The sequence below is a fragment of the Clytia hemisphaerica genome, unplaced genomic scaffold (genome assembly GCF_902728285.1).
Source record: "Clytia hemisphaerica strain Z4C2 unplaced genomic scaffold, Clytia hemisphaerica genome assembly, whole genome shotgun sequence".
NCBI lineage: Eukaryota > Metazoa > Cnidaria > Hydrozoa > Leptothecata > Clytiidae > Clytia > Clytia hemisphaerica.
The window spans coordinates 322593-348502 of NW_027103668.1; the positions used below are offsets into that span (position 1 = coordinate 322593).

The following is a 25910-nucleotide window of genomic DNA, read 5'->3' on the forward strand; positions in this document are numbered from 1 at the left end:
AGAAAACGAAGCCTCAGAAAAAAATGCGTATCGATTCTTCTCAATTAGGTAGGGACAGTCTTAGATGTTATACATCTCACTGGACTATGAGCAATTTGAAGAAAACGAAGCCTCAGAAAAAAAATGCGTATCGATTCTTCTCAATTAGGTAGGGACAGTCTTAGATGTTATACATCCCACTGGACTATGAGCAATTTGAAGAAAACGAAGCCTCAGAAAAAAAAATGCGTATCGATTCTTCTCAATTAGGTAGGGACAGTCTTAGATGTTATACATCTCACTGGACTATGAGCAATTTGAAGAAAACGAAGCCTCAGAAAAAAATGCGTATCGATTCTTCTCAATTAGGTAGGGACAGTCTTAGATGTTATACATCTCACTGGACTATGAGCAATTTGAAGAAAACGAAGCCTCAGAAAAAAAATGCGTATCGATTCTTCTCAATTAGGTAGGGACAGTCTTAGATGTTATACATCCCACTGGACTATGAGCAATTTGAAGAAAACGAAGCCTCAGAAAAAAAAATGCGTATCGATTCTTCTCAATTAGGTAGGGACAGTCTTAGATGTTATACATCCCACTGGACTATGAGCAATTTGAAGAAAACGAAGCCTCAGAAAAAAAATGCGTATCGATTCTTCTCAATTAGGTAGGGACAGTCTTAGATGTCATACATCCCACTGGACTATGAGCAATTTGAAGAAAACGAAGCCTCAGAAAAAAAAATGCGTATCGATTCTTCTCAATTAGGTAGGGACAGTCTTAGATGTCATACATCCCACTGGACTATGAGCAATTTGAAGAAAATGAAGCCTCAGAAAAAAAATGCGTATCGATTCTTCTCAATTAGGTAGGGACAGTCTTAGATGTCATACATCCCACTGGACTATGAGCAATTTGAAGAAAATGAAGCCTCAGAAAAAAAAATGCGTATCGATTCTTCGCAATTAGGTAGGGACGGTCGATGTCATAAAGAATTATCTGAAAAGCTCTTCCGGTTTCCGAATCATTTTGAATTAATTTTTCTTTTTAAAGAATATAATTAAACGAAGACGAGGCCGGGCTGTATGTTTCGATTTTAAGAGACTTCTGACCGTGAACAAACATATACAGTGATAGAAAAGAAGTTTTGAGTTTAAATTTTCAGGATGATATATCCATAATATAAATATATAAATTTGGATGCGATTTGAAAAGGTTTATTGTGCTTATATCAGCAGCATAATATTTTTTCTTAACATTGTTTCTTTAATCTCCAAAAATATTGGTTTTTCTTACAAGAAAAGTGTTGATATAAAGTATATGCTGTGTGTATAAAATATATAAATATCTAACAACTCGAATAAATACGAGGATAAGGACTATCATCGTACAGAATGAGGAATACTAAATTGTAAAATATAACCCTCGAAATCAGAATACTGAGATATGACGTTCGGAAGTTTGATTCGGTTGGTAATACTTAGACTGGATAATGTTTAGTCGCAAGAAAGACGCCCTAGATTATGGAAGACATAAAAATAAATAAACTCTACTTTGATAAATAATGTCTTAAAAATATATTATAATTTTATTGATATTCAAAGATAAAATAACATCATAATAGCCAAATCAAGTTTTCAATTCTTACTCTTCATAATTTGTAATTAAAGTAATGTTGTATTATGTGAGTTGAATAAACGTAAGCATTTTCATTTTCATACACGCTTTTTTTTGTAAGAATATCTTCTATCAGAATATCAGGGTGAAAATTGGAAAAATTGTAAGAATACCCTAAGAGTAACCTCTAGGGTGAGTTCACAGAATTTGATAAGAATACAGTCATTTTGTGTTTGGTTAATTGAGAAAACTACTTCCTTAGTTTTTTTTTAAACTTTTAGGCAGAAATGTAATTTTAGCTCAAAGTCCAAAACAAGTCTAAAGAATTAAGAATACGTTAAGAATATATTTCACCCTCAATTTTGGCAATTTCTTAAGAACACTTGACCCTCATCCAAAGTACACTTTTCTTATAAAAAGGCGTGTACAAATTAAAGTCACGATTCGTTGTGTTCGTCTATTTCATCACTACTCGTGTCGCTGGTTTCATGGTCAGATTTGGGAAATTCACTTTCGTTCTCTTCGTCTGGAATTTCCGAAAAATCATTTGTAACAACTTTGCTGAAGAGTTCGATTCCGATTGATAGTTGCTGCGAACACAAGTCAATAGCTTTCCTTCTCAAATTTTGTTCCCCTTCTTCCATCAAGGTCTGAAAGAAAAATGTAGGTTTGTTACCTTCAACATTCATTGAAAAAATATATAAAACATATGTTAATGTAAAAATCGTTCAAAAAATTCCCTGAAGTTTACACTGTACGAATCTTAGACAGAAAATATAAAAGATATAAATTAAGTTTGGTGAAAATAGTTCATAAACTCTTACATCGTGTTGCATTTCCAGCGTTGGCTTGTCGTGTATATCAGAAGTGTAATTTGAAGCCAAAGCGCAACTTTTTCCTTTAAAAAACGAGAAAAAACGTTCTTATTATTACAGGTAGTGATATTGGTCAAATCAAATATTTTCAAAATAATTTCATTTATCATTTTGAAGTCAGTGGTAAAACAATGGTGGTTGTAGTTAAAATGAATCTTTATTTCAAATCTACAAAGCAACTTAGTGGGCAGAGAGGTCAGAAGCTCCCTTAACAAAAAGAACAATAGAAATTCTATTGAGAAAAATATAAAAACCTCTAACCGCTAACCGCCAGCAAAAAGTTTAACACCTCCCCAAAAATTCCTACTGGGATACCCACTATGGGTTACCATGGAAACGTAAAAAGCACAGGTTCACGTTCACCTCTTTTTTCAAAGTCATTCCACTGAGACAATACCCTTTGCTGTTTTCTTATTGTAATACTAAAAAGTATACACGCGCATAAACTTTCTACTACTCGTGTAGGTGATTCTGCAATTTTTGTGCTATATCTAAAGCAAAATTACGAACCAGTTTTCAGGGACATAAGTTTCTTTTTGTAGTGGCTAGTAAAATTTTTCATTTCTTCGACTAAAAGCTTTTTCTCTTCTAAGTGCCTCTGGTACAACATGCCATCGTCAATCGTTTGTTTTGACTTTTTCCGGATTTCTAAAAATACAATATCATGTTCTGAAAGATTCTGAGAAAACTTCAGTATTCAAGTTAGAGCTGATCAAAAGGAAAATAAAGTTGCTGGACAAAATACGTTTTGTGAAATAACATACCAAGTTTACGTTCTGTCTCCTCTAAGTGTTTTTTCCAACTGTCACTGTTTCCAAAGATTTCTTTCAACTTCGCCTCAAGTTTATCGGCTTTTTCGTTGTCGTTAGTATTTTTACGTCTAAGCTTTGTTCTTTGTTTACTCGATGCTAATAATGAAAAACGAAAGTTAAAGACAATTTATTCAATTTATGCCATTGAATTTTGTTCAAACAAAAAGAGAGACATATTTATTTTACATCAAAGACGTCACTGGTAAAGTTTTGGCGAAAATATAGACTGAAAACGAGTAAAAGCTCTATTAGTAACTATTACCGCACAGTTGTTGCAAAACCCGTACCCAGTAGGGCGTTGCATACATACCAGCAAATTTACCAATCATGGCACTTCTCATTGCAACTTCGAATCTGATCTTTGCTATTTCTTCCATTAGTTTTTTTTCTTTTTCATCTCCTTCTCCTTTTTTAGCGTATTCTAAAACATTATAAAGGTTTTTTACGTTGCTTTTAAAAAGAATAGGCAGAAATAGTGCACTTTTTTTATTTGTTTGAAAAATTACAAACCTTGAGTAGTTAAAATAAAATCCTGTTTCTTCTGTTCAAGTTCATCGAAGTTTGTGGGTTTAGATATTTTTCCTAATTCTTTTTGAACCTGAAATAGATAGAAAACAGTAATTAAACATTTCGAATTTCCTCAAATGTAGTAAAGCGCAAAACACAAGGATGGTTCAAGTTTGATAAAACGAATTGATTATAATTTGATGTTTGAGAAAGTACTAATCAAAAATATTATCTCAGAGAACACTGACTACTTCATACTTTTTTATATCTTTGGACAAGTGTCATTGCCAGATTTCGAATTTTGCGTCCGTTCCAATCCATAGCAAACTCAGTTATGGTATCGTCTCGATCTTTGAATAAAGAATCATAATTACATAAGAAAAAATTCGTTAAAAATGCTACCTAAATCATTAGAAAAATAAATGTCATCATTGTCTTACAAAATCGTTAAAATGTCTAATTCTATACATACTTTGTGGAAGCATGTATTTTGTAGTGTTTGTCAATCTGGACAAATAACTATTGACTTGCTCAGCTTCCTCTCCACTTGTTAAAGCAGCACCTGTCTGCCACCTACCACCATATTTAACCTGAGGAATAAAAAAGTAAGCAATTGTTATCATATCAACTTTTTGTGACTGCCCGTAAAAAATTATACCTAAAATTTCAATTTATATACCTATAGAATAGTAATTTTGATGGCGAGCACTAAATAAGGACTCACCAAAATTAAAAAATTCCATGACTCACCGATTAAAACAATTGGCGACTCGCTGAAATAAATTCTCGCCCAAATAAGAAAATATGAAAATTTATGGTAAATTAAATAAAATCAAACCTGACAAAGCATTTGATGCATTTTACCATGCAGAACCGATAGGGCAGGGTTCATATCTTCCTTAATGAATGGGTCGTGTGATTCTAGCCATGCCCAATATTTACAGATAACATCATACCACCACATAAACTTTACATTGTTGTCAACCATGATTCCCTTTTGCAAGTAGTAGGCATAGCCAAAAATCTCTCCCCTATACATATTAACACCGCGCTGTGCAACACCATGTCTGCATACACAATATTCGAAACCAGTTTCATCCAATGATGCTTTTTTCCTAGAAACATTTTGAGCTGCTTTCAAAATACTTCCACCACAATGGACAGGTTCTGAGTTCTAAAGAAATACAATACAGAGATATGAGCCAACAACCAATTGATAGTTAAGTTCCTCTGGTTTAAAAGTATCAGACTTTACAATCATTAAAACTTATTTAAAGTACCCGTTTTGGATTGTAGTTCAGTTCTTCCAAAAGGTCATCTACATGTTGATTTTTGGCAATGAAAATGTCACCATAGTAAGAATTTGATACAAGTCTAAATTATGAGAAAAATATTACAAGTAGTTCAATTATGAGCAAAATTGTTTTTGAGTTAAACATATCATAAAAATATCATTTTCTAAATGCTGTATAAATCCTTTTTATTTAGTTCAGTAATTTGTTGCCGGCATATTTTTATGAAAACGAGTGACATGTACCTAAAGGGAAACAGGAAAAAAGATACTAACTTCCCCGATGTTTTATAACGATAAAGCTTGCAGTTTCCGTCCACGTGACAGGAATGCTGTTGATCTCCGCAAGCAGGACAGTCAAACCAAGAAAATGACAGGCGTTTTTCAATTTCATACTGTGCAAAGTTATATTCCCTATACACCTGTACGAAAGTATTAGCATTGATTGTACCATTCTAAAAACAAAGTAAACAAAGAGTAGAACAGTAACTGGAGTCAATTTGATTCTTCCATTTCTGATCATAGTGTAATTTGTTTTGTTTGAGGTGGCGTATTTGAGTTTCAGAACAATTATAAAAGGTGAGCAATAGGTGAGACATAAAAGATTCTTCTTATAGATAGGAACTTTACCATTTCTTCCTATTTTTTCGAGTAGGAAGCGCAGAGCTCTCCAGACATCACCGGATCTGTATTCGCGACACACAGATACCATGGTGCATAGCTAACACTTGAACTACACGGAGAGCACGTTGCTCTCTCAGGCGTAGAACCTACTATTTTTATTTCACAAAAGCACAAGATTAATTGATAGGCCATTTAATGCCAGATGAATTAAACCCAAAACAATCTTTAAAAAAGAACAAACCCTGCCATTTGAAATGGATATATCAGAAAGACTTCTTAGAAAACTTTGTAGTGATGAACCAACCAGGCATGCGTTTGGAAAATCTGTCCCAAAGCTTGAAACATTCTTCATTGACAATAGTCTGCGCATAGTTCAGAGTAGTTGGCCAAAAACCGTTTTGAATCAATGTTCTGATTTGGAAAGGGTTTGTATGTTCACCACCACAACAGCAACAAATACGGGTGTATTTGTTTAAATCAAAACGTCCTTAAAGAAAGAAATTTTGAGAGTATCTTCTAATTCTATTAATAATAATGATGTTAGAAAAAAAGTAGCAAAACGAAGAAAAATAAAAAATAAAAAGGGGTATCTATCTTAAAACAAAAAGTGCATAACATGCACTTAGCTTTTATAAGTTTCACTCTCTAAACATGATTCTTTTTAATTTTAGCAACACTGATATTCACATGGGTTTTTTATAGTAAAAAACAATATCTGAGCTAAATATTGAAGTATCTAAATGATTGTAAAGATTACCTCTAGTTGTAATGACAGCTATTTGAGCGTTCATTGTTCTTATTTCACAGTTATCACAAAGATGACCGCATGAGACACAATCTTTAAATAACAGCATTGGTTTAGCTAAAAAATATCAACAATTCTCAGATTTTCAACATTTTCAGCAAAAGAAAGAAGAATAAAATGTTTATTTCTAGTTCTAATCTTCCAAATCCTATGCAGTAAGAGTAAAAAAAAAGGTTTACGTATTGTGATTATTTCACCATCTTTAATATGCTCATCTGGTTTCAGTGGCTTGAAATAACCGTTGAACCATTGACGATCGTGGAAGATGATTGATTGATGAAAGTCGAAGTCACAATCAGGACAGAGCAGTAAAAAAGGAGAGCAGGTAACACATTTTATTGTAGCTGTAGCTTCAGCTTTAAAACATTTATAGCATAGCGATGATGGTCGTTCCTCTCTTTTGACCAGTTCTTCAAGCAAATATTCTCTAGCTGCAAACCAATTACTTTCCGAATTTTCTATTCTTTGTCCCCAAGTTCGCTTTTTAACAGGGCCAAGCAATTCTTTCGCCTCATCCAAAATGTCCATTAAAACTAATAAAAAATCGATTTTGATGAAAAACTTAACTTAAATTTTTATAAAAAGTTAACTTGAATATGAAATTACTTTCTGGTAAATCAATTTTGGTAGGTCGTATTTTGATTAACATATTCAAAAAGCAATGTCAAAGAAAAAGTTTTCATTTTAGAAAAATGATATATTTACCATCTTCATCATTGGTAACATCATTGGAATCACTGCAACCCTGATCCTGATCATTATCGTCAATAATAAATTCACTTCCAGATTCAAAAACATCCATATTTGCAGTATTTCCTGAAAATTGGAAAATTAGTAGATTTTAATCTTAAAAGAACAAAGTAACTTTGCGACAAAATGTTGTTTGCTTTAAAGGTTTTAAATAACGTTAACAGAAAAGTAAACCATAAAGGTTTGATACTTACCTTTCCTTGATGTCTTTTTGCGGGGATACCTTTTTTTCTTTGGGTCTCTATCACCATATAATGTTTTGCCTTTAGATTTTTTTCTTAGTGGCATCAGAGGATCAAATAGATTATCCAATAATTCTTTTTTCAACTCTTCCTTAGGCTCTTTTTTACCCTGAAGTTCTTTCCATATATCTTCTATTGATTCGGCCATTTTTATTTAATTTTATACGATAAACTTGAAGCTAAAAAAAGCTATGATTAAATAAATTGATCAAAATTTAAAAGGTCCAACTCAGTCAAATGCAATCTTAAGCTCATCCAATCCTATTCACCCAGCAAACCCCATCTACCTGACCAAATGCCATCTGCTGCACAGAAAATCCCATCCATCCGGGTAATTCCATCCTCCCAGAAAATCCCATCCATCCGGGTAATTCCATCCTCCCAGCAAATCCATCCCAAGTGATTCCATTTACCCAAGCGATTCCTATTCACCCAGCTGATCCTATCCACCATGCAATTATCCCATCCGCATGGGTGATTCAATCCATCCAGGTGATCCCTATTTGTCCAGCACAATGCCATCAACCCATGCAATGCCATCAAGTCCATTCATCCAGCCAAACCCTATCCCCATCTACCCAGACACCCCCCAATCCACCCAGGTGGTCCCAATCCACAAGGCCAAATTCCAATCCACCTAGCCCAATCCCCATCCACTCAGGTGATCCCTATCCACCCAGCAGCCAATCCAAGCCACATGCCATGGATTGTGAAAAATAAATTGACTGACCTGACTGACCCCATCCACCGCCACCACATGTCTGTCAATCCATGTTGATCCCGCTCCGTTGATAAACCCACCAGCTCAACTCTCCCCACCCAGCCAGATATCCATCCACCCATTCAAATTGCTATTCAAACAGCCCATCCCATCCAGCCAAATTACCATCTAGCAAATTCCACCCATCCAATACGTCAGCAATTGCAAACCTATATATATTTCTATTTCTATTTGGTTGAGTTGCAGACAGGAAGCTTTAAGGCCTATTTTTGCAACTATTAAAGGTTTCAATGAGCGCCTAGTGTCATCACCTTGGACTGACCCAATTCCCCTCACATGGCATGGGTTGATCCAGGCGCGAAGGTTCGTTCACTCATGCCACAAGTGAGCCCTGTGAGTGGGAATTGAACCTCAGTCACCTGTGCAGTAGACTAGAGCCTTCTTCTGACTAAACTTTGCTTCCTGATGATTTTGATGGCGCTGAGTCTAGCTAAGTAGACTATGGGAATTCAGGCATCTTGAATTTTTTTACGTTCGTTTTCAAAAAATCTATGAAAACAACAAAACAATCAATCTTATTCTAAAACCCCATCAAAGTTTATAAAACTATAATAAAAACATGAAAATACCTCCAAGATTTGATAAAAATGGTTCATTGGTCATGTTTTTCTGTTTGTTTTTCTCTAAAAAGGGACTGGATCTAGTGGCACAGATTTGCTACCACCTCAAGCAAAGCTAAAAAATGAAGCCTGCCAAATTACACCAGGCCACTTATCAGCGCCATCCAGTCTATCAAAAAGCTATAAGTGCCCCCCAGGCTACCTGTGCAGCAACCAAGAGGTCAATGACTACTATACCACAGCGCCTGTCCAGACGATCTCAATCAGACAGAATCGATGATCGAACCAGTCAAACCAAATCGAACGCAATCGACCAGTTGAAATTCAATTGTCGAACGCAATCGAATCTCAATCAAATATTACTGCAATTTTCAGATTCGATTGATATTCGATTGCGTTCGATTGATATTCGATATTGCGCTCGATTGATGTTCGATTGCGTTCGATCGTCGATTCATTGGCCCCCGGATTGTTCATCGCATAATTTCTACGGGAAATCAAAAGTAATTTCATTCGGCTTGTGATGTTTGAGAGCTTGCTTAGATGTTGGGAAGCTGTAAGAATAACGCCAGACAATCTCAATTGAACGGAATCGACAATCGAACCAGTCGAACAACAATCAAACCAATCGAATATTACCCAGAATTTTGACGTTCGATTGAGATTCAACTGCGTTCGACAATTGAATTTCAATTGGTCGATTGCTTTCGATTTGGTTCAACTGGTTTGATCGTCGATTCCGTTCGATTGAGATCGTCTGGGGCCTGTTAATGTACACACAAAAAATCTATCTGCCACAAAAGCAAATCTCATCCAACAAGAGAGGTGTGGTGTGGATATCCCCCATTCACCCAGTGCTGTATGTGTGTGCGTACTACAATTATAGCTAGTTATTGTAAGGTTAGTGCATGGAACGCTTATAAGACGGTAAGAAATAGACAGCAGGCAGAAATCCACCAGAACGAACAAACGAACAACCTAAAAGCCCACACTGCGGGATGAATGAGCTATTATACTGGATACCCATAGACCGTGGCCAGTTGACTGCTATTGTTTCAAAAATACATCAAAATTACAAAGTGTCGGTGAATAAACTTTTACATCAAAGTCTCAACTTTCCTAGATCAAAAGTTATGACCGGTTTTGTTTGTCAAATTTCAATATAATTTAGCATAAACTGTGCAGATAAAATGAGGGAAATTTCCACTAAAAGGGAACTTTCGATCTAGGAAAGTTGAGACTTTGATGTAATACATCTCTTCGCTCAGTTTGAAGAGCTCTATCAGGTGGTAGGTCCTTTTCAATTTTGTAAAGAAGTGAAACGTTTTGATGGCCTACTGTACCTGAATTTGTTGTTCTTCATTTCTTTTCACACAGCAAGTCCGCCATATTTATTTTCAATTTCGTTTTAACCAATCAAATACAATCTTACAGTAACATTACGTCATTCTATTACCACTCATATAGCTTTTAAATTCTACCAATACGGTAGAAATATTATTCATACTGTAATGGTAGATATAGAATTTACCGTAACTACCAATATAGTAGATTTACGATTTTTACATAAATACAAATATAGTAGAAATAAGTGTGAGGATGTGTTGAAAAAAAACATTTAGAAACTAAAATTTCATGCTCTTGAAATATTCTTCCATATTCAAGAATTCGTGAGCAAAAAAACATCCATCTCGTCAAAAAATTGACCAATTTGGCTAAGAACATTAATTTATGCTTATTAATAGTGATTCTTATGGATAAAGATGCGTTTTTTGAGCTGAAAAATTCTTTTTTACAAAAATCTGCTTGAGCCATCTTTTACCTAATTTCATGCAAAAAATCAGAAAAAAACAATGATCCAATATTTCACAAAGTCCAAAAAACTCTTTTTTTGGCCGTTTTTTAGCTGAAATTTACCCCAAAAATGTTTTCTCAAAAATCGAGCTCCGTCACATTCGAGGGTTTATAGTTATGCATCTTTGTGCAAAAAATCATAAAGAATAAAACAGCCAATCTCGAGAAAAGCTAATACCTAAGTTATTGATAATGTGCTTATAAAAAAATATCGAATTTGGCCAGTTTTTCTATAAAATCACGCCAAGCAACCAAAATTTTATGTCTAAACACACATATTCTTTAAAAGTAAGCCCTCATGAGCAAAAAAAAACATCTATCTCATAAAAAAATTGAGTAATTTGACTAAGAACATTGATGTATGCTTATTAATAGTGATTCTTATAGATAAACATGCCTTTTTTGAGCCAACAAAATTTTTTTGCAAAAATCTGCTTGAGCCATCTTTTACCTATGATAGTACCCTACTTTCATACAAAAAATCAGAAAAAATTTATGATGCAATTTTTTACAAAGTCCAAAAAACCCGTTTTTTAGACCAAATTTGCTCAAAAACATTTTTTTTCGAAATTCGGGCTCTGTCACATTCAAGGGTTTATAGTTATGCATCTTTGTGCAAAAAATCATAAACAATGAAAAAGCCTATCTCGAGAAAAGCTAATACCTAAGTAATTGATAATATGCTTATAAAGAAATATCGAATTTGGCCAGTTTTTCCATAAAAACACGCCAAGCAAACAAAATTTCCTGTCTAAACACACATATTCTTCAAAAGTAAGCCCTCATGAGCAAAAAAAACATCTACCTCATAAAAAAAATTGAGTAATTTGACTAAGAACATTGATGTATGCTTATTAAAAGTGATTCTTATAGATAAACATGCGCTTTGAGCCAACAAAATTTTTTTGCGAAAATCTGCTTGAGCCATCTTTTACCTATGATGGTACCCTACTTTCATGCAAAAAATCAGAAAATATTAATGATCCAATTTTTCACAAAGTCCAAAATACCCATTTTTTAGCCGTTTTTTGGCCCAAATTTGCCCAAAAATTTTTTTTTCGAAAATCGTGCTCCGTCACATTCGAGGGTTTATAGCTACACATCTTTGTGCAAAAAATTAGAAAAAACTAATGAGCCAATCTCGAGAAAAGTTGGTAACGAACGAACAAACGAACGAACAAACGAACGAGCGGACGAACAGAGGTTAATTTATAGGACCTCCACCGGGGTAGGTCCAACAATGAGAATTGCTCGATAGGAAGCTTTTGTGGAATTGATGTCAAATAAGATAGTCAATTGACTATGTCAAATAAGATATCCTGGTAAAAGAATGAGAGAATGCAGGAAGAATGACTAGCAAAGCAAAGATAGCGCACACTTAAAGTCAGTGGACTTCAGTATTCATGATATGCACCACTGCAATGTCTTCTAACATTACATCACGGACCCAACAGCTGATTGGTTGTAAGTGACGTAAAATCAGTCAATGCGTCACTTTGAACCAATCAGCTATTGGGTGGAATGGAAGACATTGCAATGGTGCATATCATGAATTGTATACCTTCATTATCATTTTCATTTTCCATGAGTGAATAGAGCAATGGAAGGGTAATACAAAGATACAAAGGATAGTGATATAAAGAGGAAAGAAAGTGTTATAAGAAGGCAGAAGCAAACCAGAAGACCTTTTAGGATTGGAATGAATAGGGTATGGAAAGGTATAACCTTACCTTCATCATCATTTTCATTGTCATAATCGAGAACGATGGGAGGGTTCATGGCAGCTTCGTTACGAAAAGAATTCATGTTCATTTCGAGTTCTTCATCATATTCATCATCATCATATTCTTCGTCAAGAAAACCACCTGTGTTCATAAAAAAAAGTAGAAGAGAGGTTGAGATATGTTGAGATGTATACTCTAATGCGAGCACTTCAGTAGACCTTTTGCTAATCAGGATGTAATGTTGAATAATAAAAAACTCCAGCATCAAAACAATGACACATTAATAGATAGTTACTTTAATGGGATAAACTTTCGCGAGGATTAAATTTCGCCGCTGGGCCTATCTACCTGTGTTCATAAAAAAAGTAGAAGAGAGGTTGAGATATATGTATACTCTAATGCGAGCACTTCAGTAGACCTTTTGCTAATCAGGATGTAATGTTGAATAACAAAAAACTCCAGCATCAAAACGATGACACATTAATAGATAGTTAATTTAATGGGATAAACTTTCGCGAGGATTAAATTTCACCGTTGGGCCTATCGGCCTATCTACGAAATTCATTTCGCGGGGACTTTCACAGGTGGCACTATTGGGTGTCAATATTTTCACCATTTTGTGACTTTCACTGTCGAATCATACATGTTGGTTGTTGAAACACACATTATTTGCGCCTCTTTGATGCAAGTAACCATTCAAAAAGTATTTATTTGACATATTTTGAGTTTTATTTAGAAATATTTCGCGGATGAGGCCCTTCCAAATTTCCATTGGGACTTAATTTCGCGGATTTTCGCGGATGACACCTGCGAAAGTTTATCCCATTAAAGTATTATAGGGTGCACTAATTTTTTTATCATTGTTTTGATGCTGGAGCTTTTAATTATTTAACATGACATCTTGATTAGCAAAAAGTCTATAAAATGCATCGGGTGGCTAAAGAAGACAATTACCAACCCTTACTTCCAAGGCTTAAGCGGGGGACTGTAAGGCCTGGTAAATATATTCGACTCTAGTAAACTTGAGACCGATCTTGTCAAGGAGGTTTGCTAAGAAATGCTGTTGTTATAAAACGACATTTAACTAGACATTTAACTTTATCCAATCATTTTGCCGCTTTTAAACGGAAGAATAAATGATGGATTATTTAATTTAAATGCACAAAGTAATTGTGGTGGTACTTGCACTTTGAAAGCTTGGCCAAACAAACCAAAATCCTTCCCCCTAAAAAGTTTAATACCATGTTTATAATTATGTTGACGTTACCTTTAGCTTTCTGAGGAGTTCTCAATAAGGCTACGGAGAGTTTCCCTTCGAATGCATCATGAAGAATGTTAATATATCCATTCACTTTCTCCATATCATCTGTTTGCCAATCATTCTTGTAACCAATGACAACGATGTTTGGACGTAATTTGCCGAGACCGGAACATTGCATAAGTGCTTGAGCACCAAGACGTAAAGAAGGAGCTTAAAACAAAAAAAATAATCAAGAAAATGCCAGAAATGGTAGATAATCGCGAGTGAAAAGTGCGGAATAAAATTATACTTGCGGTGGCAAACGAGAAGTAAATGTCTCGTCTGAGATAGGGCTTAACCAAAAGCGAAGGTGTCATGCTCTGGTGTTATTATTTTTTAAGAGGCATCAAACCCTTATAATTGAACCTAGCTCTAGAACTGCAAATTTAAGTCTAAATTTAAATCTAAGATTGAGTGATTGAAGAAGATGAAACTTATGTTTTACCTGCAGTTACACTGACAAAACCTTTCAGCTTTTTCTGACGGAGAAATTTTTCTTGATTAACGGTAGACGTGTCAGCAATCCCATCAGCTTTGACGATTACCTGACCACAGATCATCAGACCAACGTGACGCGTAAGATGAGAGACGAGTAGCGTCAGGTTAGGTCTGGATGACGGTGCACCCGTAAGAACGAGACATTGTGGACGGAAGTTTTTAACGTGCTCGTCTGTACGGTTTAGCGAGTGAGCCAGTTTCAAAGCTTTGATGTAGGTATGCGCTTGACCCGATGATCCCCAATTGATCTGGAAAATTGAGAGGAAAAAGATATTACCAAATACTATGATACCCTAAAATACCCTAAAGTATTTTTTAACTTGACGAAGATCAGTAAGGTTAATGGACAGCATAACAACGTATTACGTATGTTCTGCAATTTGCTTACGTAGACAAATCCCCTCATGACACAAGAGGACAAATTTCGAGAAATTTCTTTTGTTAATTCTATATCATTAAAAAAATATCTTTAAGGGTAGACTTTTTCATAAATTACGTCAACAGCAACGCTTACCTCGCTTTCAAACTACAACTATGGTAATTGATTGTTTACTTTATTCAAAAAGTGGAAAAACTTAAGGGTTTTAATCACCTTGGTAAAAACGAGTCAGTCATTGCACTCAAAATAATTTATGAATTAAAATAACTATTAAATGAAGAAAAATGTGCTTTGTCTTCACAATCTTATTCCTTTTATGTTTGGCATTATAATAAGTCAATAGAAATACCCAACTTAGATGCCTACTTTGGGAAAATTTCGCGTTTTCACTAAAATCTGAGGCGCTGCTCAATGGAGTTAAAGGTCATGGAATTACATAAGTGGTTGTTATGTAACTTATATTGAGTTTACATCATCACATAACGTAGTATGTACAAGTATGTTATGAAGACATAGTAACTATGGTATGTAGTAATAAGGGATTATAACTGGTAAGCGCATTATAATAGGGACCGCGAAAGACGGGGGTAAAATGGTTGGAATCGACCAAAATGTTGTTTTTAGATTTTAGACCACCTATAACCATGGGATAAGTTTTAGAAGCATTCTTATCATTAAATAAATGTCCTGTAAAAGTTTGGTGGCCATAACTTTATTTTTTATGAAAATATGAGCAATTTTGTAAAATTTTGAATGGCAGACGACCTACCAACAGAAAATTGGATTTAGACAGGTGAGCGCGTCCTCAAACCCCCATGATGTTATACATTTTTGGAACTGGAAGAGATCAGCGCTGTTTGTTTTTTTTGTCTCATTGACCCAATCAAATCCTACAAAAATTATTCAGTTTTTTCTGGGAAAAAGCCACTTTTGAGGGCTTTAGCTGTCCTCCCCGGCATTAAGACAAAGATAATATGAAATTTCAACCTTTTTTACATATTGTTTGTTAATAAAAATTAACATTTTCATCACGCCGCGCTCTGCTGTCTTTTTTGGCTCAAAGTTTATTGGTATTCGAGAAATTCTACAGAATTGTCGAGCGCGTGTTTGTTTACAATTCGAAAGTTCAAAGTCCACGGAGAGTGACAATCTGCCAACTCTCCGGCATACAGGATATTTTCGATTCATTCGTACGGCAAACGAAAAAATTGAAAAAAAAAATTGATAAAAAATTAAAACTTTGTCTTGAGAACCTTCGTGCCAAGTTTCAATGCTATAGCATTAATAGAAGTAAAGTTATTGCAAAAAATGTATTTTTTGACATAACCCCCGGATTTTCACTTTTAAACCTATTTAACCATGATTTTTACAAAAATCCTCGAAAATCGTTCCATAAAAAGGGTCATTTTCAGGAGATAGAAAATTTCATATCTCGAGAACGGCTTGGCCGATTTTGATGAATGACCCCTCATTTTTTTTCTTTTTTGATGCTCTTTCCAATGAGCATGGTTTCAATGCGCTAAAAACAATTTGAAAAAATCATTGCGGTCCCTAATTATAATGCGTGTAAAATGCACGTAAATATAGTGTAGTAATACGGAAAAGAATTTTCATGCGAAACAAAAATAGATGTGCGATTGGTATCTTCTAAATCTTGGCAACAAACGAAAGTAGATAAATTAATTATTCCAGAAATGTTTTGATCATCAGCTTGGCACTTTTTAAGTTCATCCCGAGGTTAATACTAAAATGTATTATTTCAATTTTTTTCTCTCCCCGATAAGTGAAATGCCTTTTTTGAGGCTAAAGTTACGCAGCGAATTGCGTAGCGTATAAGGAAGGAACTGCTATAAACGTGATGAAATTCAAGTTTCAGCCCTATGTAACGCTGGCTCTTATTGGCATTATTTGGTCTGTGGTGGATAAGGGGCCGGCGTAGTTTTAGGGCCGGCTCCGAAAAGACCGAAAAAGGAAGACGAAAAGATGGAGAATTAAAAGCGTACCTCGGGTTTCTTGTAGTCAACATATTTATAAAGCGTCATAATGATCACTATGGTAACCAAAGCAGCCCACCAGTTAATCAAGAACATTATCCCAATGCACAAAAAACACCCCAAGAGGGAGAGCCACATGTTATAATACTTGAATGACGGTCTCCATCCGGGGGATCTACCCAATGAAGCAGCAAAGACAGAATAATTGATCAATGCGTAAGACATCAAAAAGAAATTAGAGATGATTGGAGCGATGACATTTAGTTCACCAATCAGTATAAACCCAGTACTGATCAGAAAAGTGAGAACGTAAGCCCGACGTGGCTCGTCATTCGGTCCAGACCCTTTTCCGAAGAATCCGAGTCCTTTGAAAATGCCGTCACGGCATACAGCTTGGAACGTCTTTGGTGATCCAACCAAGCTGGCAAGAGCGGATGACAAGGTTGCAGCAAAGATACCAGCCAATACTAAATGTCCAACTAATGAAAATCTTTCCATCGCCTATAGAAAAAAATAAGACAAAGAAACTCTTCATTAATGGAAAAAAGAGCACACAATGTTTCCTTTGGGAATAGCATAGCCTGGGTCTTTCAAATTTCCTAAGAAATTGAAGATAGGTAAAATGCCAGTAGCAGGTAACAGAAAAATTGAAAAAAGAGGTAAAGAAACTTCCGTCTTCAATGTTTCAAACAACCGTATTTTGTAATGATTAAATGGGTGTAAAAAGCATAAGGTCAGGTAAACTGATGAGCCCTTTATTATTGGTCGAGATATTAATGGTGGAGTTAACGTTTTACCTGGACATCGTTCAAGAGGCCGTAATCACAATTCGGAACGCACCAATCAAGACCACGAGAATCAGTGGTATTACCCACTGCTGTGACCGTTTGGTTATTTGAATTTTGCGTTCCATTGGCAGCCGCTAAAACAGGGGCTAGTGCACCAGCGGCATCTTTCATTGTCGAAGCTCCAATCATCCAGGCTAACGCGATGTAAACAGCGGTTGTCAAGACGATAGCCGTAAAGGTTCCCTTAGGAATTGCATAACCCGGGTCCTTCAAATCTCCTGAGATATTGACCCCAGCTAAAATTCCTGTAGCAGCTGGGAAGAAAATTGAAAATGAGGCAAAGAAACTTCCGCCTTCAACTCCAGATCTAAACTCAGGGAATAGATTGTCTTTGAAAGTTTGAGTAGAGAACGATGTGAATCCTTGCAACTTCTGTTCATCCAGATCGGTGAGAACAGACCCACTAAAGCATCCAACAACGTAATTGATCATTGATAAAATTAAGATGAGAAGAAGACCAAGTTGTGTTTTGATGACCCAATCAAGGCCGATCAAAGTGACGCCCAATAATACACAAACCACAATCACACCTGCAAGAAGAAAAAGAGCTAGAAATCGTTTGTAGTGATTTTAGACAGTCTCCTTCAGAGGATTAACGTTGGCCTTACCTTTCCACTTTTTAGCAAAAGATATTAGAAAAAAAACATTTGAATCTTTTTGGGACTTTAGAATCTTTGAGTTAGCACTCAAAGAGCAATGGAGAAAAGCAGGAACCCTTTGCTATAGATATTCGATATTACAGAATGTTGTCCTATCAAAAATAAGACCTTAGTTTTTAATTTTGGATATCAAAACCCACAATCAACTGAATAATGAAAGATTGTAAAATAAACCCTTACCAATGATTCGGACGTCATTATATTTATCGACCATGGTCAAACCGTTATTCTGCATCAATTGTTGGACAGTCTCACCAAAACCAACCACGTATAAGGCCACACCTACTGCATTGGCCAGGGAAAAGATGATACCAATCGAACCACCGAATTCAGGGCCAAGCGCACGAGATATCAAATAATAAGCACCTCCTATGAAGCATAGAAAAAAGGTCGTGAGTTTATGAAAGAAGATAACGTTACAGTTGTGTGTAAATGAACGAGTTCACAACTTTTGGACTAAAATTTTTAGCTTTTTTCCAAAAGTTCTAAAAATGCGTTTGTCTTCATGACCAACGCAACACTTTTCCGGTGGTTATTTGTAAGACTTTTAAGTTTTAGTGGATACTTAATAATTTTTTGAACTTGGTACAAACCTCCTTTAACTTCACCATTGGTACAAATAGCTGACATCGATAGCGTAGTGATGGTAGTCACACAAGCAGATAGTAAAATGATTGCTGTGATCAATAAAATTCCTGATTGACCAGTCAACAGTGGCAAACGTAGATATAGGATGACACCCCAGATGTTGAGTAGACAGGGTACTAATACACCTTTGAACCATCCGAATTTCAAGGAACCACCTCTTGGGATGACTTTAGATCCTTCTTCAATCAACCGTTCTTTTTCTTTGGGTGGGCTACCGTCTTCTGCCTTGAAAAAAATATCAAAATCAACATAAAATTTGAAGTACCATTTAACAATATAATTCATACAGGGTTATACTTTTTTGAGAGTCAAATCGCATTTCTTATCGTATTTAGAGCAATAAATGAATTTCCCGACCCCTCAAAATAACGTCTTCCCTCCCCAAATGAATAACAATACAATCTCAAACTTATTTCAAAGCTACCATCCAGGCATGGCTATACCTTATCAGCCCTTTTTACGGCAGCCTTTATTGTTTTTTTCTTTCGCAAAAAGGGACGGTGTTAGGGGTCTGAATTAAATTAGGGCCGAGCCAAAAAATGGGACCGGCGCTAAATTAGGTATTAGGCGTAAAAAGGACCGAAAAGCCAAGGTATTTACTATATATATGCAAGGGATCAAAGTAGTTTTTAGACATGAATCGATTTAGTGTTTTAGTGTAGTGCCGTGCTTAAAAAAATGAAATACCTCAATTTCGTCCAGTTCATCAAAACCTTTATGAAGTTCTTCCAAAGTCGGTCGAGTTTTTGCATGTCCGGGTACCGAAGCTTCGTTCCGGTAGAACATAGTAAGCGGAACAGCCTCATGTGTGGCATATCCGATGGTATCCATATCATGGATTGTATTTTGATTATGTGCTGTATTTGCTTCTGTAGTGGTTGGAGAATCCACTTTCTCAATGTTGAATCGGGCGTGTTTGCCTGCCCCTGTAGTTTTCAACGGAGGCGGTGAATTGGCGGCTTTAGGGTGTAGTAGGTTTCCATTGGATGACGGCGATTGTGGTGAAGAGGGCGTCGAGCCGATAGTCTTGAGTTCCACCATGTCGGAATCGTTATTGGGAATATGATCGCCCATGATATAGGGTGGAGTGGAAGAAAGTCGGCCTTTCTTTCTTCTTTGTTATAATCTTTATTTGCTTTTTGATAATTTTTTTTCTGTTAAAAGTGAGTAGTGAGTTATTAAATGGCACTATGTAAAGTTGAAATAAAACTTTCCAAGATTTTTCTTCTCTGCATTCTAAGTTCAAGACACTCCTTCCTAGGATTTTCAATGAAATACTAGACCAAGGTCGCTTCTAAAGAGATGTTATATCCATAACTAATCATTCACCAAGAATAAACAACAAATCGCCTTCGGCACTACCTTTAACAAAAACTTACTACCTATCCGCACCTTACTCGAAAAGCACTGGGATATCCTAAACATCAACGAACGGTTTCAAAATACCTTCCAACAAACACCAGTCATTGCGTATAGACGCAACAAAAACTTGAAAGATCTACTTGGACAAACATCAATATCCAATAACAAAGTCTCAAGAAAACAACAAAAACGGAAAGGAAAGCTGCCAGCCTTGCTTAAGAAGGACAGGAAACCTTTGCTGTAAACAAATAATGTCAACCTCAACCTTCACCAGCCAACAAACCAAAAAGACATACCAGATCTTCCACAACGTCAACTGCAAAAGCACTCGTATCATCTACCTCCTGGAATGCAACAAATGTCACATCCAATATATTGGAAAAAGCGAGACCCAATTCAATCAAAGACTCAATAACCATAGAAGTAATGCATACAGACCACGACAAGAGACAATCCCAGCGTGTAAACATTTCCACCAAACCAACTACGATTTCAACAGAGACGCAAAGTGCACCATCATCGAACAGATCAACGAGACAGATATAGAAAAAATGAAAAGGATAATACTACAGAGAGAAAACTTCTGCATCAAAGAATTGAGAACCCTCACGCCTCATGGATTGAACCAAGAACTCAACCTTCTCCAACCATGGCTTGGCAGCAGGTTTTAGGTGCCCCCTAAGAATTCAGGTGACCCCTAAAATTTAGGTAACCCCTGGTTGCCAAATATTTTAGGTGACCCCTAAGCCAATGACACGTCAAATTTTTTCGAAAATCCTTTTCAAACAATCAAACAAATACAACAGTTAGTTTAGCTTATTGCTAATAGAATAAATGCCCTAAGAAATAAGAAATAAGCTAAGTACTGAAGGTTCATGCCAGATTATCAAGGTTTTGTAAGTCAGGGCGCAGATACCTTGCCAGACAGATTTTTTATCTAAGTAAATGCAACAGGATTAAAGAATTTTTACAGATCAGTGCCGTAGGAAGCATTTTCATATTAGGGGGGCTGAAGTTTAGTGACACCGCGAGGGCCAACCATGGTTTGGCCCGAGGGGGGGGGGGGATTTTGAAAATTTGAGCTCTAGATTGCTTGAAAATGCACTCAAAACATGCACTTATAAGACAATTATGACAAATCAAAAAAGAAAAACTTTGCATTTTGCAAAATAACCAATTTTGAAAAAATTATTGATGCCCCTCTTGCCCCCCAGTTGCTATTGCACTGCAGATAATATATTAGATACCAAATTGTCTGTTTTTGAGCATTGCTTAGATTAAAATATAAGATGAGAAAGTGCCAACCTATGGGTTGGTAGGCTGCTTACAATTCAATCACCAAACATAGAATCTAGCCCCCAGGTCCATCTTAAAAAATTTAGGTGACCCCTAACATGGTTAGTCCCCCCTAGCCACAGGCTGAAATCAGGTACCAATTGCTGCTCGACCTTTTAGCCCCCCCCCCCTCAGGCCAGGGCGGGGGTTCCAGCCATGCCAACCGTGCGCCTAAGTCTGTTTTACACGTTCATTTTAGACCAAATTCAACTTATCAGATGGCCCCATTTACACCAACCCATTTTCAAGCCGAAATCGCCTAAAATGACGTATTTGTCCAAATTGACGTCAAATAATTTTGTTTTTTCTATAGAAATATCATTCTCTTGAGAACGGACCGAGTCCGAAACATGTCGGGAAAAATCAAAATACAATAGCCGCTTTCTTTTTCACGGTTCAACACATAACTACAGTAATCATTTATTCATATTATTGGGAGTTTATCGTGGCTTGGATTACGAGATTTACGTTTCGCTACTACGTTTCGAGAGATTCTTCTCCCATCATCGGACAAGAGAAGAATCTCTCGAAATGTAGCCAAACGTAAATCCCATGATCCGAGCCACGATAAACTTCCATTAATGAATATGACTGGGTCGATCAACTCAAACTTGTTTAGATTAGTCATTCATTCTAAATAAGGCTTGGAGAAAAAAAATGAAATCTCCCACTAATTCCTCAATCAAGCAGCCTCTATGAGTTAAGTCAACAAAGATAAACCTAGTGATTTTGTCCGAAGGTTACTAATTCTAAAAGTAAACAAGTCGCGTAGCTTAGCGTTACAGCTGAGATTAAGAGTGCGTTAAGATAAGACGGACTCAAGATTTGATTGAGAGTAACTTTGATAATTTTTTCAACTCTTTACAAAACCGAAAGAAATTCCTTAGATATTTAAGCTACCAAAGAAGATTTAGATCAATTTTTTCAATCTTGAAAAACAGGTTTTTTGCAATCAAAACCCGTCAAAACTAAGCGATTTTAAAGTGCAATTTAACTTCATGCCTTTTCTGTTGTTCAAATTCTATCTATTTTCCCAGATCTTCCGCAAAACCATGCCCATTAAATCAGATCTGGAAACACTTACACAATAATTGTGTTGGGTCCCGTAGAATCAAAGCTAATAGGGGTGAAGGCTTACCATTTGATTAATATCTCAGCCGTGAGTAAGATTCGATACTAAATTCTACGTCAAGCATGCAAACTACACTGCCAACTCCAACGTAAAATTCATATAAGTTTGACATTTTATGGAGAAACATTTTACAAAAAGCGACAGAATCTTAACAAAAATAACACACAACTGAGTTTATTTGTAAAAAACATTAAAAACGCGCGCGCGTCTTTAGTTATAAAACAAAATTAAAATCATTCAAAACTTTAAAAATATAAACGATGAGCGATTTTACGGTCGGATTAAGGAGATAAGCCACGATAATGTTTTTATAAAGAAACTTTCAAACTTCAAAATAACTTGTACGTATAATTTCATGTCAAACTGGTTGTAATATCGGGCTTATAAGAGAGCTAAGAGTTTTAAAACATATGGAAAGACCCAGATATTAGATTCTCGTGAAAGGACTTATACTTTAAATGTTTTGTTTTTAAATAAGAGTGATACCGTTTGCTTACTCATCAATTTTGATTCACAAGCTCTTTCACATTGAATTGACACGGATGTGGAGCAAGATTGGTCGGAAAGAGGAAAAGAAAAACATTTTTTGCTTATATCAACATAATATAACAATAGGCAGACACTGTCCTGATATGAAATATTTGTCTGATATGAAACGGGCACACTTATGTAAAAATAAAACTTTTAAATGAAGGAAAAACTTTCAAAAGATTCTCTTAATTTCAACCTCGATATAAATCATAAATGAGATCCTAGTTCGCATCAAAAGATTCAACTGACAACTCCATGTTACTAAAACTTGGACTCTTGGACGAATTAAATATTCTGCAATATGCCTTTTCCCGAAAAAAGAGCGGCTTGAAATTTCATAAAATTTGCGATAGCTACCAAGCAGAAAAGTGAAACAATAACAGACAAATTCTAAACACTTGCAACACCGTGTTTTACTACAGGTAGCAACCTAAGTAGTCGGTATAACTGCTTATAAAACTTATCAAGAAGGACTTTCAGAGCAGGCAAGAAAGTCGTGCCACACGTCAAAAGGCCCATCACATTACTCCATATAAAATTTATCTAGAATGACCTTTTTCATTTTGCTGGTAGAGCAGCCAAAGTCGTGTCGCTTGTCGAAGATACAGACATCCGCCGTTGTTTGATTTAATTTCGCTAAAAAAACTTCCCTTTCTGGTCCAGGAAAGTACACATTTACAATGACCTTCAATCAGGTGACGCTTTCGCATTTTATTATATAGATTTCCAACCACCAAACAAACAAGGAACTTTCTTTGTCTCGTAATAAACAAAGGATAACGTTTCAAATTGTCGTTTGGCAATCGATAATCTTTGTGATTATCTCGAAAAACTGAAACTGGTTTCTCTTGTTACACTAAATCAAAACACGATCTGTGTGATAAGGAGTTGTTACGTAAGGTATCCAGGAAACAAATCATTACTTTTCAAGAATAAATAGTTGGAGGAATATCTCTTCACTAAAGCTTTGATAATATGAAACTTTGAAAGAACATCAAAACATACACTGAGAAGTCAATACGCACGAGGCCTTTTAACAAAAATTTAAACTTTTTTCATACAAAATTTCTAAGAAAAATAGGACTGGCCATTCAGGTAATACCCTATACCCAATCATCTACAACTCATCTGATAGTGATCCCATTAATTCATAAACTCGAGTACTCATTGAATCCTATTTGTAAGGCGAAATTTTCCGATTATGAATGGAAGTGTAGAAGATCGTAATTTGGTCGTTATAGAGTTGAGTCTAAATAAAAAACTTTGAAGAAACAGCAAAACATACACTGAGAAGTCAAAACATAACTTATCGAGGAGACCTTAGAAAAAATGCAAACTATTTTCATACAAAATCCAAAATCTAAAAACTTCTAAAGTCAGATCTTTGGCAAATGGGTCTTTCAAAAAATTTTGCGAAACATGAGCTGTATAAAACGAACACGTTGCATCAGAAATAAAAATTCCCTACTAAAAAAAAGCCAAACAAGAAATCTAAAAGGTCAGTCTGGTAATACCCAAACACCTATGTCAACTCTACTATCTCGATTATGTGTATATAGTAATTCCATTAATTCATAAACTCAAGTACTCATTGAATCCTATTTGTAAGGCAAAATTTCCCGATTATGAATGAAAGTATAGAAGAAAGCTTTTTAAGCAATGTCAACTCTATTGATATGTTAATATTGACTCGATTATTCATTTCCTGAATTGTCAAGCACTTTATCAACGTAAACCAGAAAATATTATTAATATTATGTAAAAAAGCCTAGGATTTGGAACCAAACGATCACCCCTTTGAAAACAGTCCAAATCACATATCACAACTCAAAAATCTTTCAAATTACGATCAAGTTTTCACCTCACATCACATCCCTCCCGTAAAAGACCACTGGGTCACACAACAACAGGAGGAAGGAACCAAAAAGAGCTAGAAGAACATTTCGAGTAAATTAATATCAAAATAATGGTCCCCGAAAACGCACTGAGTATCACTTATGTACTTTATCTTTATTTTGTCGTTTTAAGATTGAGTCGCCATAGAGAAGCATTCTGCACAATGTTTTAAGATTTAAATCATTAAATGGTAGCACGGTTATGTCAAGTTGATGAAGACTTAAAAAAAACATTGCAAGTCGGTCATTAGAGTAACCAGATCCTCAACCAGAGCAATGCACCAAGAAAAAAAGTGTTATATATGTTCTCTAATATATAATTAGTAAAAACGCCAACCCGGTCACAATCTCAAAGCTATGAAAACCAATATTTAAAGTACCACAAAAATGTTGATGTCACTTCAATTTGAAACTTTGTGGTTTTGGAAACAGTTAATGCCAGCTAAGGATGGCAACATTCCAAGATATTTTCCTTCAACCGGTTATTTTTGGTACAACAACTACTCTAACGTCATAGAAAAAGAATTCCAACCTTTTGACATCACTGGCAGAGAATTATGTAGTACACCCTTGGTAGTTGAGAACCCAGTTGGCACACAACGTTTTTTCAACGTTCTTCTAACGTTATATGGACGTTGTGAACGTTAAATAAACGTTGAAACAACGTTCCGTGCCAGCTGAGAAGCTAACGAAAGAGGTATCAAATTCATTGTGACTAACGCATCGACTTTAATATTGGCAACGAAGGACTCAATTTTTCAAGAATCCTTTCCGAAAAAAAAAATTGCTTTCACGAAAAGAGAAAAGTTTCGCGATTTTCGGCTTATTTTGCGAAGTGTCTTAGTAGCTAATTAGCGAATGATTTTATGCACGAAATTTTTTCCTTAAATTTGCGAAAACAAATG

At 35.7% G+C, this 25910-nt stretch overlaps 2 protein-coding genes and 2 long non-coding RNA genes across 6 annotated transcripts in view; all 4 read right to left on the bottom strand.

Annotated features, from left to right (window-relative positions):
* Positions 1-19904, bottom strand: part of LOC136803303 (solute carrier family 12 member 2-like) — a 33506-nt gene extending 13602 nt beyond the window's left edge. Inside the window, exons 1-8 of the mRNA XM_067060026.1 lie at positions 19438-19904; positions 18696-18975; positions 18283-18471; positions 17393-17973; positions 16605-17096; positions 14170-14470; positions 13692-13895; positions 12431-12565 (exon numbers count right to left, since the gene is read on the bottom strand). Of these exons, the coding sequence (XP_066916127.1) occupies positions 12431-12565; positions 13692-13895; positions 14170-14470; positions 16605-17096; positions 17393-17973; positions 18283-18471; positions 18696-18975; positions 19438-19824 (2569 nt within the window). The 5' untranslated portion in view covers positions 19825-19904. The remainder of the gene's footprint in view (positions 1-12430; positions 12566-13691; positions 13896-14169; positions 14471-16604; positions 17097-17392; positions 17974-18282; positions 18472-18695; positions 18976-19437) is intronic.
* LOC136803319 (repetitive organellar protein-like) lies at positions 1976-3668 on the bottom strand. Of its 2 annotated transcripts, none has more exons than XM_067060045.1 (5): positions 3597-3668; positions 3239-3382; positions 2985-3122; positions 2424-2497; positions 1976-2249 (listed from the first exon to the last, which is right to left on the bottom strand). In XM_067060045.1, the coding sequence occupies exons 1-5, from the start codon at positions 3661-3663 to the stop codon at positions 2037-2039; spliced, it is 636 nt and encodes a 211-aa protein (XP_066916146.1). In that variant the 5' UTR covers positions 3664-3668; the 3' UTR covers positions 1976-2036. The 2 variants fall into 2 exon arrangements, with proteins under 2 accessions (XP_066916146.1, XP_066916145.1); XM_067060044.1 differs by having other exon boundaries at positions 3549-3665.
* On the bottom strand, positions 4756-6010 carry LOC136803322 (uncharacterized). Of its 2 annotated transcripts, XR_010846130.1 has the most exons (4): positions 5950-6010; positions 5361-5539; positions 5074-5167; positions 4756-4967 (listed from the first exon to the last, which is right to left on the bottom strand). It is a non-coding gene; the product is annotated as an uncharacterized lncRNA (long non-coding RNA). The 2 variants fall into 2 exon arrangements; XR_010846129.1 differs by having other exon boundaries at positions 5361-6004.
* Positions 6153-6853, bottom strand: LOC136803324 (uncharacterized). The gene is made up of 3 exons (XR_010846132.1): positions 6693-6853; positions 6466-6570; positions 6153-6195 (listed from the first exon to the last, which is right to left on the bottom strand). It is a non-coding gene; the product is annotated as an uncharacterized lncRNA (long non-coding RNA).
* Positions 19905-25910: the final 6006 nt, after the last annotated feature.